General features: G+C 43.5%; 1 protein-coding gene across 1 annotated transcript in view; it reads right to left on the bottom strand.

Annotated features, from left to right (window-relative positions):
* The window catches only part of MACO1 (macoilin 1), a gene marked incomplete at its 5' end in the record, with an annotated part of 29,054 nt that extends 12,165 nt beyond the window's left edge, over positions 1 to 16,889 (bottom strand). Inside the window, 4 exons of the mRNA XM_084274286.1 lie at positions 5,130 to 5,253; positions 7,326 to 7,452; positions 8,176 to 8,317; positions 16,810 to 16,889. Of these exons, the coding sequence (XP_084130412.1) occupies positions 5,130 to 5,253; positions 7,326 to 7,452; positions 8,176 to 8,317; positions 16,810 to 16,889 (473 nt within the window). The remainder of the gene's footprint in view (positions 1 to 5,129; positions 5,254 to 7,325; positions 7,453 to 8,175; positions 8,318 to 16,809) is intronic.
* Positions 16,890 to 17,276: the final 387 nt, after the last annotated feature.

Here is a 17,276-nt window from a genome sequence, read left to right as displayed (position 1 = left end):
ACGGATCACTCAGAAACACTTGACAAACAAAAGACTGAAGGAGCTTGATTCACTGTCAGGGCAGAGTGAGGCTACAATGCACAAAGGCACTTTGGAGTATGCTGCATGCACCACCCATTCCCAGTGAATTAGAGGAGCTGGAATTCTGTCAGGGCACAGTCTAGTTCATTGTGGACTCGCCTCTGCGTTAGAACCCCCCTTTGGACAGCTACACTGACCACCTTGTCTAAGATCACATCTGAGGAACAGCCTTTTTAAGAAACTTAAACCACAAGAGACTTAAATCTAATTCCTTGTCATAGCTACACTGGATCCAAATTCTTAACTGGGCAAGTCATTCCGTAAAGCATTCCTCTCTTCCCAGCACTTGAGAGTCACATTTCAAAATGCAGCAAAGCTGAACTGACCCCCATCTCTTTGTCAGTGAGCAAACAAGTTGTACAGAGTGCAGAGATGCCCTTCTGAAACTGGCAATGTACACACACAGCAGCCTCATGCGTGTTGATTTCAGCTTTGCTGAAGACAGAGCCATCTGCATCCCATTTATCTTGGCTGAATCTGATTCACAGATGAGATCGATTAGCTGGTTTCTGAGTTGCTTCATACAAGTTCTCTACAGACATTAAGTATCAATTAGTCTGGATATTTAATTGGCAAAAGGATGCCAATCAGTGACAGGGTGATTATCAGAAGAGAAAATAACATTTCCAATGAAGTAATTGTATTCACATAGCACAAATCCCCAGAGACAGACCAGAGCCACAAGTCCAATTACCAAAAGGTACCTGCAGGGAAAGGGAACCCGATGTGCCAATTAAGTTGGCCAACAAGGATTTATTGGCCAAAGAGTGTTTGGAATGTGAGAAAAGGAAGAGACACATAAGCCAGGAAGAGTTGGAAAATGCATAATTGTGGAACAGTTTCGTTCTAGATGGATCCCACTCCCCACTCAGAACAAACTACTTCTTTCTTACAAGTGCTTATTTTGGCAACATATGACAACACAGTATCTCTCAGGGCTGAGATGCTGTAAGCCCTTCGCTGCGTTTCATAAAGACAATTTTATTCACATTTCAGATCAGCATATGTAAAGATGTGACTTCTTCAATCTTTACAGTTTACAAGGGACCTAAATTAAATCCCTGTGACCTGTACTCAAACCAATAAAGCAGCAGGAATGCTAAGCCAGAATCTGAATTTAGCACTTCAAGGAGTTACATAGAAGCTGATGCTTTGCATCTATGTCAAACGAAGATTCAAACAAACTCCAATCACCTAAAGGGAAAAAAACCCAAAATAAATCCCCAAACAAAGCAACAAATTAAGACAAAAGATCTATTCAGGCACCCTCACACCCCACTGCTGGATATGCAAAGGTCACCCCCATGGAAGGTCAAGAACACGTTCACTGAGGTCTGTAAAGATGATTCTCCACATTTCTCTCATGCCTGCTATCAAATGATTGCCAAAGCTATTTATTATGCCTCACAACACCCCTGTGAGGTAGGTAAGGATCGTTCACTGAGGTAGAAAGGAAGCAGTTTGCTCAAGGCTGCACAGCAAACCAGAAACAAGAGGTCCAGTTCCTAGTTACCTTATTCCATTACTAGGCAATTCTCTCTTCTTCATGGGATTGCAAAGTTACATTTTCCTCAGGAAAACTGAGAACTGCAGTACTGGAACGAAGGGAGGATAAGACAGGCTGTCACACACCGCTCAGATCAAACTTACCTGACCATTGCATCTGGTTTGCTTAGCTGGTTGTTAGGAATACAGTTTTCCATTAAGTCCTTGTGTGTGCTCGGGCTCTTGCTGGCACACTTCTGTTTCTTCTCATTCTTGGCAGATGAGGAAGGGATGCTCCCGTTGGTTGCACTGTGGCTGCGAGGTGAGGAGTTCACAACTCCACTGACATTTTTGTAATTTTTGGATGAGGCAGTGCATGAGTCCTCTTTTAAGAGGTTTTCTGTACTTCCTACAAGATCATTATTTAATCTTTTACTATTGATATGGTTCTCCATATACTCGATTTCTTGTATTTTAGAGTCTACAGGTTGCAAAATATTGTTATTTATTCCAAGGTTGTGTTTCTTAGCATCCTTGTCCTTTTCTTTCCCTTTTTCTCTATATTCTAGCTCTGGCAACGTTGCAGATAATTTTTTATTGGCTGGAATGCCTCCATTGTGCTGCAAAAGTATTGAGGAATCCAGATCAGATAATCCTTTGGCTGCTGCAATACCAAAAAAAACACAAACCAAAAAAACAAAACAACCTTAGTTCATTAAATCGATCAGTGTGACATACAAAGAAAAATCATTAAGCATACATCAATCATTTCAGCAGAACACAATCATTATTAGAGTCTAGTTAGAAAATAATATCAGAAGTTGCATGATATTTTAAGACTTTTCTTTCCCTCCTTACAGGCAGGAAATGGTACCCACTTCCCAGAGCACTGACTGACTAGGTTGATGGAGTCACTAATGAAGAACTGAACAGACAGGACAAAAATTCTTTTTTACTGACAAACTAACCACTGCCAAAGTAATTTTATTTCTGGCTCCTCTAAGTTCACTGCACTTCCACCAGAGCAACATGGACTAAAGCAGCTCCTCCTTACCAGGACTTTTTTAATAGCAGACAATAGCAAACATGTCAAGTAATAAGTATAACTTTAACTTGCCTTCCTCTGCCTCCCTCTCTTGCCTTTGTAGCATCTGTTGTTCTGGGGGCAGGGCTTGCTGGAGAAGCTGCATGTAGAACTCGTTCTCTTTCTGCACTTCTTTTTGTTTTCTTAAACGCATTTTGTAGCTGACATAACTTTTAAAGCCAAAGCCCAAAGTCACAACAGGGTAACCAATGCTAAGGAGGAAAAAAACCAAGGTGGTTATTCAGCAACTGCAAATTAATAAATGGCAATAAATGAGATAGCTGTGCATACATCTGGACATAACTTTTCACAGAAAATCATGTAGGAAATTTTTTTGCTGTACAACAAAGCTGGAGTTCAAAACACAGAGGCATTGCTCTATCAAGACAAAATTACAGTTCATTACAGATGGCAATTAACTATAGCATAGATTAAAGGATTACAACAACGAAATTGCACTACAAATAGCAAAGGCAGCTTTCATAAAAGCACCAGACTAGGAATTAGCATATTTTAAAGAGATAACAGCCAAATACTGCAGAAGTTCCCAAGTTTTGTTCCTAAAGGGCCACATAAAACTTTAATGTGGGAGATGGGTTAATGACATTCATCCAGACCAGTGAAACAAGAACCTGATCCTTAGACCCATCCTCTCCCACTCAGAAATTAAGAGCAGATCCCTTTTCCACCACTTTTAAAGCTGAGACAAAACAGCAGTTCTCCACAATCACACCTCTGCAACAGGCCCTGCGATACCTTCCCACCGCGGCACCGGCTGAGAAACGAGAGCTGGAGGAGCTGCTGGAACATGTAGCTTTGGTGCAACAGCATTCCTGGGGGGACCAAGGCTGTGAGACAAAGTGCCATCACCCACACCTGGTACAGGTAGAAGCGACCATGGATGTGAAGCCTCAGCAACCACCTGCCTCTGCTGAGGATGGCTGTGATGAAGACATCTCTTGGGGGTGAGCTGGTTTCAGCAGGGGCAGGGTTAATTCTCTTTCTAGTAGCGCTGTGTTTGGGTGTTGTGTTTCCAAACAGCCTCTGGAAACTCCTTGTTTAGGAGATTGACCTTGAAGCTGCAAGTGAAAAATATCTAATCTCTAAACTTAGTTCTTCCACTTAGCTTACTGACAGATAAGATGTGAAGAATTTCACTTCCAGACAGACTCTGCTGTTCCATTTGTTGACGAGGATGACAGAAACATAACACAACTCTGGAATTACTCTTTTTGTATCTCAGCTTCATCATGCAGAATTTAGGTATTCTTACTAGCTTGTGCCAACTGCATCAATACAGAACACTGTCAAATCACACTGATGTATTTATTAATGAGAATACACAATCAATGAGTAGACATTTCTGTGTGAAGAGAAATATATCTTAACGAGGATTTTAAAGCACAGGGAAGCTGCATTTTAAACACTGAAGGTGTTCTAGATCGGGGTAAATTCAGATGCAGGTGACTATTAACCATTACATTCTTCTCATTCTTTGTTCAGTAATAGCACTGTACAAATTGCATTTCTAAGCTGCCAGAATGCAAGAATCATTTGCATATGCATCTGACATTATCTCTGCCAATGCTTCTTTTGTAATACTGTGTAAAGCCAGCTGTAGCTACCCTTCTCAAACTCTGATGACAAGCCGAAATGTTTGCATCCAATTCAGCAGCAGAAAGACCTTTCTTCACAGCTTCTGAAGTGCTTTTGCAACCTATTATAGAATTTAATTAGTGTTTAAGGGATTTATTGCACAATGTAGGCAATATAAATTAAAATGACAGATGTCTAATTCACTGGAGACTGTATCACAGGGAACTGGACCAAATGACTCCAGGAAAAACAGGACACATTTTAAATGTAGCTTGATCAATGCATAGTATGCTAAAAAACTGCAGCATAAACATGCAGTTTCTCTAGATATGGATACTCTACAGTTATGTCTTTTCCCTGAAGTCACTCATTGTTTCCAAAGAAGCAGTAAGTAGGCTTTGTTTTTTATTTTCTGCCATGATTTTCAACCTGAAGCTTATACACTTCCTCTGGTGAATCACGGCATCAGACACTGATGAGAACTCTTCTCATTTGAGGGCAAAGAGAGGAGTGATTTGTTAAAGCAAAAGAAGTAAGTTTTTGTGACTGGATGCATAAATTATCAGTGAAACTTTTCTCTTCTTTTGCTACTTTTACCTCTATTTGTAAGGTAAACAAAAAAAATCCGTAAACTGGTCAGAATTTTCAAGAAATAGTAGGGATATCCATACTACAACTGCCCTACTGCTCACAAGCACCACGTCTTCAGAAAGGTTCCCTTGGTTAATGTTTAACATACATTTCCCATGGAATATTTAATGACAGATGTGTGAGAGGGAGAACCAAACAGCCAAGCCATGAAACAAAACAGAGCCCTGAATATTCATTTCCCTGGTGAAATAAAGGTTAATAAGAAATTGACTGTAAAAAAAACCCCACTTACCAGTGTGCTGCAAATGGGCGACAAAGGTCTACATGGAAGTTTTTCAAATCTTTAAATCTAATGGCTGCTTCAATATAAACAAAAAGTATCCACAGTGATACTGTTGGTAAGCACACACCCCTCTCTAATGAGAAGAAAAAACAGAGAGAAACACCTAAGTCACACATTACAAGCAGCAAATACTTCCAAGTTATTTTTTTAAAGCATTCTAAACGCCAAGGAAATTTTCAGACAAACATACAGGGAATTGTGAAAGGGTTCTTTTCAGAATAAAGTATGTGGGATTTTAAAGCAACTCTAAACTTCTGTCTCCTTATCTTGCTTTATTACTTTTATAAGTGAAAAATAATAGATGCACAGCTAATGAAATAGCTTGGCACAAAGCCCTGTACAGAAAAAGGAACACAAATGGAAGAAACTGCAGAAGATGAGGTAATGTTACAGCTTATGATCTTTGAGTCAGAAGTGGTAAGCTTGGACTACTTTTTCACTCCAAGTTAGGCATATCTTAGTAGCAGCAGTGAGCAAATCAGCTGAGAAACCAGGAGTGAGTAAGCACAGTGCTGGTTACTCCATATACAGACAACTCAGAACTCCACACCAAGGAAACGCTCAGAGCACCGTATTGATTTCTCTCTCCAGCACTACTGGTGAGAAAGTGAAATAATAATACACTCAGGTCTTAAACCTCTTGGCCAATGGCAAATGCCACTGCTGCTTGCAATATAGCCACTGTAAAATTCCACAAGCCAATTCCAGGTACATGCCACAAGGTTTATAACATAAACAATGTTCTTGGTTACATACTGACTCAGCATGTTGTGCGCTGATTTGGAAACAGGTCGCAAATTTGAAACTAGAAAAGGCACCACACTAAGGCCCTGATGTTATTGACTTTGCTCTCTCCTGAACAACCATACTCTGCATAAATGAGAACCCTGTAGCAGAAGCAGTCAGCTTTGAGGGACTCGAGACTTCAGCTAGGTAGATATATCACCTAAAATGATCATAACTTCCTAGAAAGAAACCCCAACCTCCCCCCAAAAAAGATGATCAAGCTCCCAGCAACTCAGATGAGCACTTAAAAAGAAGAATCCCTGAGGTTGCAGTGAATTCAAATACTCAACAAGCTCACTAGCCAGTTAGAACTGCTCTGTCAGGCTTTTCCTTTAGGGTTTCTAAACATCAACTCTGAGAACAACTTCAGGTAACGATTTAACATCTTAATACAACCCTAAAAATAACTCCAGATTTTTAACTTATTTTAAATTGGGCAGCAACTGGTTCACAGTATCTTCCATTAGCTCCCACATTGTCATTATTATAAATGACTAACTTGTCAGAGAGATGACTGCTTTCCCCAGTAAGCTGGGAAGTGATCTGTGCTATCCTGCAATTTCTTGTGATCTGATGGAAAGTCTAACATGAAATATTACAAAAGCCCCAAATCCCAAGGCCTCAGGTCGAAAAACGTGACCTCTAAAAATAAAAGTCAAGTTTGTTTTATTTTTTTAATTAAGGGAAAGTCTTGCACTTAACCCGTGTCGAGTACCAGTGCTCATGGAAACTCAACTACCTCCTCCCAAACCAACTGCTGCCCCAAAAACCCAGAACCCAAGGATTTACTAAAGCCAACAAAAAAACCTACAGGGGATTTAAAAAAAAAAAAAAAAAAAAAAAGGCAGAGGGGAGATTTCTCCATACATGTTGGGGTAGCAACTGGTATCATCAGCCTTTTCGCTCAGAAACTGAATCCCGGTGACACCAAAACTGGACTAATACAAATTTAAATTCTGATAATACCCCAAATTAACAGCACATTAAGTATTAGGAAGAGTGAAACCATTTCACAAACTTTTCATGTGTCTTCTGTATTCAGAATGAATACACAGAAATGTTTTGTAGTTGGGAAATTAGGGTTTTTTTAAATATGTTTTAATTTTTACTGCTCTGGAATCCCTGTTTATACCTTCAGTTCCACTGATCAAATGTTAATGATCACTACAAGATGCATCCCAAGGTGTAGCAAGTGCAAATGAGCACACTGACAAAAGCAAAAGAACATGTTTTTAACCAGAAAAATGCACTAAAACAATTGTGGTAACAAACAGAAGAGGGTTTCTGCATTCTACTAAAAGGTGTAAGGTAATATATATATTAAAATCAGTAAGCTGTAAATAAAGAATAGTGACCTACCTGTGTGCCAGACATACTGTACCCAAACATAAGTGCTGGCAGCAAAAAACAGCCATTGTATTGGTATGAAGAGCAGACAGATTATATTTGATGTGAATGCTACACAGACAAAAAATACTGAAAAGGCCTAAAAGAAAGGAGGGGTGGGGGGAAAAGAGAATGGTTATTTATGGTTATTTTTGGTTTATTCCAGCAAATGTTACCAATTTGTTTATTGATGGTGACACCACAATGATTTCAACATAGAAACATCAGGGTTGTTTATCATCAGGGTACAAGAAATGAAGCAGCCAGTCCAAGTAGGAACTTCAGCCGTTAGGAGAGAATGGGTGCAGCTGGAGGATTTGTGCCCAACACAGCTAGATTCATTCCTTGTTACTTTGTTTGAAGACTTAACCTTACGCTGTTGATACAGTGTTATCATTACTATATTCTCCTTCTGGAAAAAAATAAACCACCTACAAAAACCCAACAGATAAACCCAGAGTAACCCAGTAGTATCATTTACTCTCTGAAAGAGTAGTAAATATCCAAACAGGCAAGAGCTTCCATTTTAAAGAAAACCCTGTTACACAGGGACCTAAACCAATTCACTAATCTCAGGAATTCAAATGGTATTTTCCCATGATGACAATTGGGCAGTTATGTATTTCTGTTCCACCCGCCACAGATAGAACAGGCAGTCAAGAGAAGAGACATGAGGCCAGGTCACGTAGCCTTGACACCTCACTTGACAATTCCTCTTGTAAAAATGATCAGCAGCCTCAGAATTAGTTGAACAACATGGAATTCACTCTGAAACATTGCAGGATTTCCCTACCAAGGGACAATAATTGCATGTAATACTCACCAACCCCTGGTATCTGAAGGAGTCGTAAACACTCCTGATGAAGAGCCAGAACGGCCACAGATACTCAAATCTGAACTCCAGGACAAAATCTGCCAATAGTACTAGGGCCCACACCACCAGGAACTTCAGGTACAGAAAAGTACTGGGGGGAAAGAAAAAAAAAGTAAGAAAAAAGGTAATTTCAGGTCAGTATTTCCAAAAGAGAAGCTTTTTTTTAAAAAAAATTACAGGAATAACAACCACAGATAACTACAATACAGGTAAGAAAGCTTAATCCAAAATAATTTCACAAAATAGATAGCTTTATTACGACATTAAGATCAAGCCTGGTCTAACGTCATTAATTATATTCAAGTGAGTTTGTTTTTAAAGTAGCAAAGAAACAGAAAGCTTGCTGCTCTTGTAAGCCATTGAGTGGTATCTGCCTCCACCTTTGCAGTGCGTTATTACAAAGTGAAGCCTTGCCAACAGGTACAGAGTCACAGCCAAAGCGCTTCTCGTCTAGTCTGCACCCTTGTACTTGGGGCTCGGAAGCGTCTGTGTTCCCTCTCCTCAACAGGCTGCAGATGTTCACTCATTTTCCACATTTCACACAAACTGCAACACCAATACATTGAGACATATTTTAAGCCTATAACTATAGCAATTAGGAAGACTGTTTTGATACCCAATTGTCAGAGTTATATTTGAAAACATCCACATTAAAGGAAACGCAGCCATTTACAAAAACCCAAACCAAACCAGAGACTTGGGACCAGCCTAACTTCTACTGTTATTTCCAAGCCCCGTTCTCTTATCCTTAGCTCTGCATTTTGAACCACTGATGATCCTTCTTGGCTACAGAGCTCACAGTATTTTGAGACTGTGCCTAACAGACACAGGAGCACTTTGAGGGATCAGCCTGATCCATTTTGCTACAAAGGAAGAAGCAATAACTTTTCCCCCAAACCCCAGCAGCCTGAGATCCAGCACATCACTCCAGTGCCCCAACACGCAGCTGCTGCGTTGCTCTGTATTGGGTTATAGCAAAGGTGGGGGGGTAAAAAAATATATATTTTTAATTGAAGGCAGGTTTCCCATTTAGTGACTTATTTTTCCTCCTCTATCACACTGCCAACAGAACCAGTACAATTTTGCCCTGGAATGTTTACTGATGAGCTGCCAAGAGTTTGCATGCACAGTGCCAGGTAGGGTCGAGTTTCTGCACCGCTCAGGGACATGTGGCTTTTTTAGGAAGTTGTTTGGAGCCTCAGAGAAGACACAACATAGAAAACTGCTTTGAAAAGCCTTATGTACCAGTAAAGGTTCAACAGCAACTGAACTACTCGCTGAATTCTCACTCATGTTACCCACCACACAAGGTCAGCTTCCAAACCACACTTTGACTTCTCGTGAATCACAGATGAAGTGCACGTGCCTGAAAGTCACCCTGTACAGCTGTCCTGGCCCTGCAGAAGAGTTTTTACTTAGCTGTTCTCACCTACTCCATGTCAGCAGGCTCTCCTGGAGAGGTCCAAGACAAGGGTTTCATTGTGACTAGACCCCCTGAAAGGAATTCAGTGGAGCTCCATAGGTAAGCTAAAGACAGACCTCAGGGAACATCCTTTTTTGAAGTCTGAGACAAATAAGCAACTATTCCTATATTTAACCCATCTTGACCCCACCCACCCCATTTGAACATTCCCTATCTGGAGTTAAACATAATGGGACTGGAAAAAAATGCTAATAAAGAGGCTATAGGAAGACCTTCAACTTAGTGGTAACAAAATTAATGAGACACATCCAGAAACTATGTAGCCATAAAAGGTGACAGACATTTGAGTAGCACCCAGTCACCACTGTGACTGTTTTGACCACGCTGCTGAGCTGTGCACCTGCAGCTCCTCAGGTGTGAGAAAAATAGAGAAAGGCATCTCACCCAGGCAATCACTATTCTGTCTGTTTAGCTGGAAAAGCAGTTGTGTTGTGCAGGCACTTTCCCCTGAGTTAAAGTTATGGTTATTGTATATTTTTCTGCCATGAAATCCAGAGAGACAACATTTTTCCTAGCAATAGAGAGTTATCAGAACTAATGTTCTTCCACTGCTAAGTGCCACTCTAAGTTAAAGCATCTGCTGAGTAAGAGTTCTGTAATACAACCATTAAAGTGATTTCTAATATGAAATTCCTATCAATCTGAAGGCCGTGGCAACATTTACCACCTTTTAAAGTGGAATTGTAACAATACAAAATCTGTAATAAGGTTTCCCCAACAATATTAAAAATCGTACTCCTCAATCATCCGAAGGACTCAAAAGCAATTAAGATTTTAATGAGTACAAGACTAAGACACAAGAAAGTTATTTCCTTTTATAGAAGACTTCATCCACTTATGATGGCCCCAGCAATAAAGTTCACTGTTGTGTAATGGATTCTACATAGGTATTCAACTGTGTGAGGCCACACGCACACAGGCAGCTACAGAACACGTTTTGAAGGTACTCTACTCCAGCAATCGTGGTTTGTCTTTTTGGGTTTTCTTAATACACCAGGACCATCCCCCAACCCCCTGCCCAAATAAAGCATGCAGGACTGCAGAGTCAGACACTGCAGTCAGTAACTAAAAGCTCCAGCCTAGCTTTAAAAAAATCAATGCTGGTGGGAGCCTAAAGACATCCTCCTGGAAAGAGGCTGGGATTACAAACCGTGCTGAGCTGTGCCACAGTTAGAGACACACAGCGGGGTTACACCCAGCCTCTGCTGCACACTGCAGTCTGCAGCCAGCAACGAGGAGGAAGAAAGGAGATCTCTGCTTTCCTCCTTCCACACAGGCACGCTGCACACCGACGCGCTGCTCCTGGCGAGCACGCAGTTCATGGGTTAATTTACCAGCACTTAGTGAACGGACTCTTCAGTGAACACTTAATTTCTTGATAGCTGAAAAATGTCCAGTGAGAATGAAACCCCAAGAGAAAGACAGGCTCACAGACCTCCCATGTGGACAGGCTCAGCACTCCTCTGCTGTTTTGTTTCACATGACAGGCTGTTCAAATAAGATCATATGAATGAAATGACTAACAAAATTTAGCAGTAGCCCTCCTCCTTCTCTCTGCTGTAAACTAGCTACTTCCACTTAATCCCGGCTCTTCAATCCCTTGATTCCTTGCAGACACCGTTCTTCCCTTCAGTACGTTTCCATTGTTCCCTAGTCTCTGTCCTCACTGTGCCTCCCCTCCGACACTCTCATCCTGCCACCCAGCCAGCCGGCACTCCTCCGGAATCCAGCACAGCCATCTGATGCCCCTGAACCTCTGTAGTCATTGATCTTTCTGGGCACATCCACACATTTCTCCAGTTTTGATAGCTGCTGCATCAGTATCCTCTCTTGGAGGTAATATTAATCAGGCAAAAGTGCTTTCTAACCTTCACAGCCCTTATGTTAGAAAGGCTCAAACATATTCCACGATGCCAATTAGAAATCAAGAATGTTCTCAATACAGTGGAAGACTGTTGCAGATAAGTACCCAAGGTCTGGGTTATCCGATTTTCTGACACATGTCAAAAAAATCTGACTTCAGCGATCTGCTAGAGATTTAAGAATGATGGGGCATTCCCTATAAAACTAGCATATGGTATCTAATCTTGGAGGGTAATACAAGACAAGGGGGAAGGATGGACACATTTATGAGAAGAGCAGGGTACCGAACTGGAAGGAGCAGTGATTACAGTGCTGCAAATGCTGTGAAAGGTCATTTGATTGCTAGTGTATACCAAACATAAAGATTTATTCATAACCCAAGAGGGGCTGGACTCCCCCTTTGAATTTTCAAACAAATAATTTTCCTCCTTATTCTTCCTCCCCCCCTTCAAATGCCAGATGCCATTTCCTTTCTTATTCCCCCCCTCCTCTTGTTCTTTGTTCTCTTTTTACTACCCCACGGAAACAGATATTGTACTTGCTGTAAGGTAAAAACATTCAAGAAAATCTCTAGAAAACAAAACAATCCCGCACCCCAAACCCAAACTGGTAGCAAATGAAGCATCTATTCTATCCCACTATTACCAGCAAGCCCCCAAGGCTGGAAAGTGAATCTTCGCAGAACTGATGACACATTTCATTCTGCAGCCTGACTCAGACAAAACAATGGAGCAGAAGGCATCTGGAGGCTGGCAGGGCACCAAGGGCAGAGGCAGGCTTTACAAAGGTGAGGCTTAGCGCTCGCGTGAAATTACCAGTCTCAACAACCACCCTCTCAAGGTTACCCACCCAATGCCAGACAGAACGCTGGGGATGCTGACTGAGAACCACTGGGGTTATTCCAATCAAAAGCTTCATATATATATAAACACACCAATATATATATATTATTAGTTGATAAAAACCTAGTACAGAATGAGCACAGCAAGTACGCAAGAGAGAAAACATGCTGTGGTACTCACATTGGAAACTATTACGTGAAATACTTGCCAACTAAATTTTTGAAAAGAAAGAGAAATGTAAAGAATCCCATGAAACTCCCTAATGTTCAGTGTCTTGATATGGCATCGAATTCATCAGTCACCAAACTGCAGATAGGTAAGCAAAGGCAGACAACATAGAAACCTCTTACAGTGCCCCTGGAAGCTGGTGTACTACGCCTGTGGTTCAGTAGCTTCTAATCAACAATCAACACTGTAGCACCGAAAGGAGAGAAACTGTTAGCCCACTGTGGTAACTGCTGAAAGCACCTGAGTGCAGAACACACAAACTAAAGCTGGAGGAATTGCAGTGTGCTGGGATTGAAAGCTACTGGCAGAGGGAAGCAGTAATACATGTACCATTGGGGTCGACACAGTAGAACGCATTTAAATGTAAGCTAAATTACATTTGAGACCTGAATTTAAGTTAAAGTCATAAAAGGTAGCACTGCTGGTTTGTTACAGACCTCCAGGGCAGGTTGAGAAGAAAATGGTTTTCTCTGTATAGGAAGCTTATAAAAAAAGTGCCAGAATAAATCAGTAGGAAGAATCATTATGGATTTAAAAGGAAAAAAAGCGCCTAAAAAAGGCCACATTCCTGGAGTTAGTCATGAGCAGTTTATTTGGCTGTCAGCAGACTCAAAACCCAAGTCCTTGGAAATAAGCCATATCAGAAGTTAGGCAGCATACAGAGCCACAGGAGTAACTGTGCAGAGGGATCACAGTATGAAGAAACGCTGCCCAGTATGAGATGCCCAGGGGCACCAACTGCCCATATGCCATCAGGGGCATCTCCATAACCGCTCGGCCATTCCAGACACACACACATCCTCCCAGGCATTCACTTGGCTGTCAGCCCAGGTATGGCCTGTGATAAAGGGCAAGATATGTACAGGGCTAAAAAAAATACCCTGATACTAAAGGGACACGTAACGTTTCAGGTCTATTGTCAGAAAAATCCATGAGATGTAGCACAAGACAGCTGATGTGGAAGTTAAGCCAATAACATGTGGAACTCATCTCGATACTTAACCAGCTACCAACCTGGTAGCGAGTCCCAGTATGCCTCAGTAGAGCCAAATCAAGCAGCATCAGCAGTAAAGCTGAAGGATTTTAAATAGATAGAGGATGAAGACTGTGAAAACTTAGAAACAAGCAGTAACAAGTAAACATTAATTGCTTAACTGATGACAAGCTGCCATGCATACTTTAATTAACAATTAAGGGTTTAATGCATGCACACTGTCGAAGGTATAAGATGTTAATCGCTCAAGCATAGTAAAACAATGGCAAGGGATAGCTTAAGAAGTGAAAAGGTGAAGTTTTGAATGCATATGGTGGAAATAACAAAAAGATTTCACTATTCCTACCATTAGTTTGTTGGAGAGCTATTAAACACAGTTATGTTTTAACTGTAACGTTCTTTCCACGGATACTGTCATCCTTCTAGACAGCACAAGTCTTTATCATGCTTGCATGTAATATTAGATCAGGATTCATCACTTTTTCAGGGTACAGGTAGCAATATTCCCTTGAAGCTGTGATTCTGCACCACTGGTATCCTGCTAATGACAGTGCTGGTATGCCACGTTGCACCACACTTGTGCACAGCTGCAAGTACCTTACAGCCATAGATGGGAGTAAAACTAAATTGAAAGGGGGAAAAGGGGGGTAAAAAAGGCAGGGAAAAAAAAGGGAGGAAGGAAAACAGCAGAATGGAAAAGCCAGCCTGAAGAATAGAGAGGGCAGCTGTTGAAAATTTGGTTGGAAGATTGGTCAGGAATACTTTTGAAAGTGTTTATGAAGGACTGAGGCCAAACAGACCTTTTAATTTAGGTAGTGAATGTTGGGGGATGTACTTTAGTGCTATGGCTGTATAAAAATCCAAATAAGAAAGGCTGTGAACCCTGAGATAAAGTTGTTAAAAAGGATGCTGCAGAAGTTGGCAAAAGGAATTTAATGCTCAGGGAGACAGGATATTTCCATTTTTCAATGTAAGCCAGGATTTTACATTTCTAACTCTGTTCTATGACTGGAAGCTATTTTTCTATCACTTCTTACACTCTGCTTCAGATTTACACATATAGTGAACCCTACCACTGGAGTTTTGCTGCAGGACAACTCCTTCACCCATTCCAAAATTCTTCAGTTTTGCAGTTCTCAACTACACTCACATCTGGCCATCAGCAAGAGCTGTGCCTAGCCCTGCACTGAAAGACAGGAGAGGGAACAAGGGTGGGAAGATTGGCCTTTGTTTAAAAGGCAAACAAAAACCCTACAAGAATTAAGCATCTCGGTCACGCTGGTTGTTTGGCGCAGCTGCTTTGCTTATAACACTATGATGCTACCTAGTGATAACTATATTTACTGGGTTTGTGTAAGCTGATGGTGACAATTAAGGTAAGTTGACTAATTACAAGAATTTAGAAATCTATAGTTATACAAGAAGCTACCTGCATGTAAAACACCTGAATTACGGGGTGAAAGAGAAGGGAAAACAAGGAGAAGAGAATAAACAAGAGAGTGCACCACATCCGTGTAGAAGTACTTCTTTCTGGTTAAATTTCCAAAGAGGAAATTTAACTAGAAAGGCTTCACACTAATTTCTCTTTTCTTTTTGTGGGACAATACTTTGAGGTCACTGAGTACTTCCCTTGATCAAAATGCCTTGTGAAACAAAGGCTGAAATTCCTATTTATGAACTAAAGCATTCCAGGGGAAGTTAGTGCAAGGCTGCAGGCATCTTGTTAGCTGTTCACACAACTACAACACTCCTCATCTGGTGTTCTTCTCACCTTTTCCTGGCTTTCACTCTTTCTCTCACCCCACCTTTCCAGCCTGTTACCCCAAAAGTAATGGAGAGTACATGATTTTGATTGACTTTTCAAAAGTAATAAGGAATGGCTTACACTTGAATTATTTTCCTAAGACTACTCATCTTAAACATTAACTTCTGAGCAATGGATGTTTTCTCTTTAACATTCCAATCATTGTTTTTGTCAAAACCTGGTAATCTACAGCAACAATATACTCTCCACCTGCACGTGGAGACTCACTACAACGAGGATAACCAGATTATTGTGACAATTTTCTTAGTCAGAGCTCACTATCAGCTCTTTTCCTTATGCAAAACACCCGCATTGTGTGAGCCTGCTGATTTCAGAGCCACTGCACACGTAAACCTCAGAAATGGGACACTGCACTTACTGTAACTTTCAAACTGCAGCAGCCTCTACTACAACTCTGCTTTATTCATAAACACAGAGTTATTACGTTTCACGTGAAGTTTGAGATGTGCAGGTACTCAGAGGGCAGAGCTCCCGAGCACTCCTTAAGGGGTATCCACTCTGCACGTAAACCGCCTGGAAAGCGTGCCCTAACCCCGAGATGCCAGTGAGGCACACTCCACAGCTAAGGGCACAGACCCTGTTTCACTACGGTTTCCCTTCTCATTTCTCAGGTCAGAGGCGAGCCCGATACCCACCGTGTTTCCACCACGAAGCCGCCCACCCCTGCTCCAGGCATCACCCGCGCAAAAGCTCCTTCTCGCACCCCCGCCCTCGCGTGTTTCCACTGCGGAGGCCACAGCTCAGGTGCCTTCGCCACCACGTGAAAGCCAGTTCCTCGGCCTTGCGGGAGAGGCTGCTGCCCGCCGGGAGCCAGCGGCCCCGCCGCCAGCCTGCTCGGCCGCACCGCCAGCGCCGAGCCGCCGCAGGCTGAGCACCCCGGGGAAGCCCGGCCGTTGAGAGCCCGCTCAGGAAACCTCTCCCGGGAGACCGGGCAAGGGAGGCCGCCCCACCGCGCACGGCGAAGCTGGAGGGGAGGCTCCCCCCAGCTCCTCGCTGCTTCCTTCAGGCAGCGCCGACAGGACCTTGGCCAGCAGCTCCCTCCCCCCACCTTCCCCCCGGCACCCCGCGCTCCAACGTCTCGCCGGAGCCGGGAGCGAGCGAGGGGGCGGCGGAGGGGCCCGGTGCGGCCTAGCGGCGGCGCGACCAGGCCGCGGGGCGGGGCAGCGCCTGAGGGGGGGACGGGGCGCCATGTCGCGGCGGCCCCCGCTGACAGGGGCGGGCGGGGGGGGGAAGGGGGGGGGGGCGGGGCAGCCGCTGAGGGGACGGGGGTGCGAGGGGACCGGGACGGGACGGCGCGTCACCCTCCCTCACCCCTCCCTCTCCCCCACCCCGCCTAACGCTCCCCTACCTGCCGTAGATGCCCTCGGTGATGCGGTTCCGCTTGAGCGGCCGCCGCAGCTTGCTGCAGTCCGCGCTCCGCCGCTTCATCCTGCCGGCCGCCTCCGGCCCGGCCCGGCCGGCCCCGCTGAGCGCCCCGGCCCCGCGCTGCCCGGCCCGGTCGCGGCAGCAGCGGCGCCCCCGCGGGGGTCCCTCGCGAGGGGCTCTGCTTCGCCGGTTTGTTGCTTTTCGGGTTTTTTTTTCCCCGGGAAACAAAGAAATAAAAATAATTCCTGGCCCGTCCCTCCCCGCCGCGGCCCCCGCGCAGCCGCCGCGCAGCGCCCCGCCTGCCCCCGGCGCTGCCCAATCCAGCGCTTGACCCCGAGTGAATGACGGAGTCTTTGGCCAATCAGTAGCGGGGGAAGGTAGACGGACGGCGAAGGAGACCCGTCGCGACAGGGGAACGTTGGTCCCACCCCGCGCTGCTGCGTGCCCCGC

This window comes from Gallinula chloropus (assembly GCF_964237585.1).
Source record: "Gallinula chloropus genome assembly, chromosome: 22".
NCBI lineage: Eukaryota > Metazoa > Chordata > Aves > Gruiformes > Rallidae > Gallinula > Gallinula chloropus.
The sequence above is the reverse complement of the archived record's forward strand: the minus strand, read 5'-3'. Positions and strand labels throughout refer to the sequence as shown.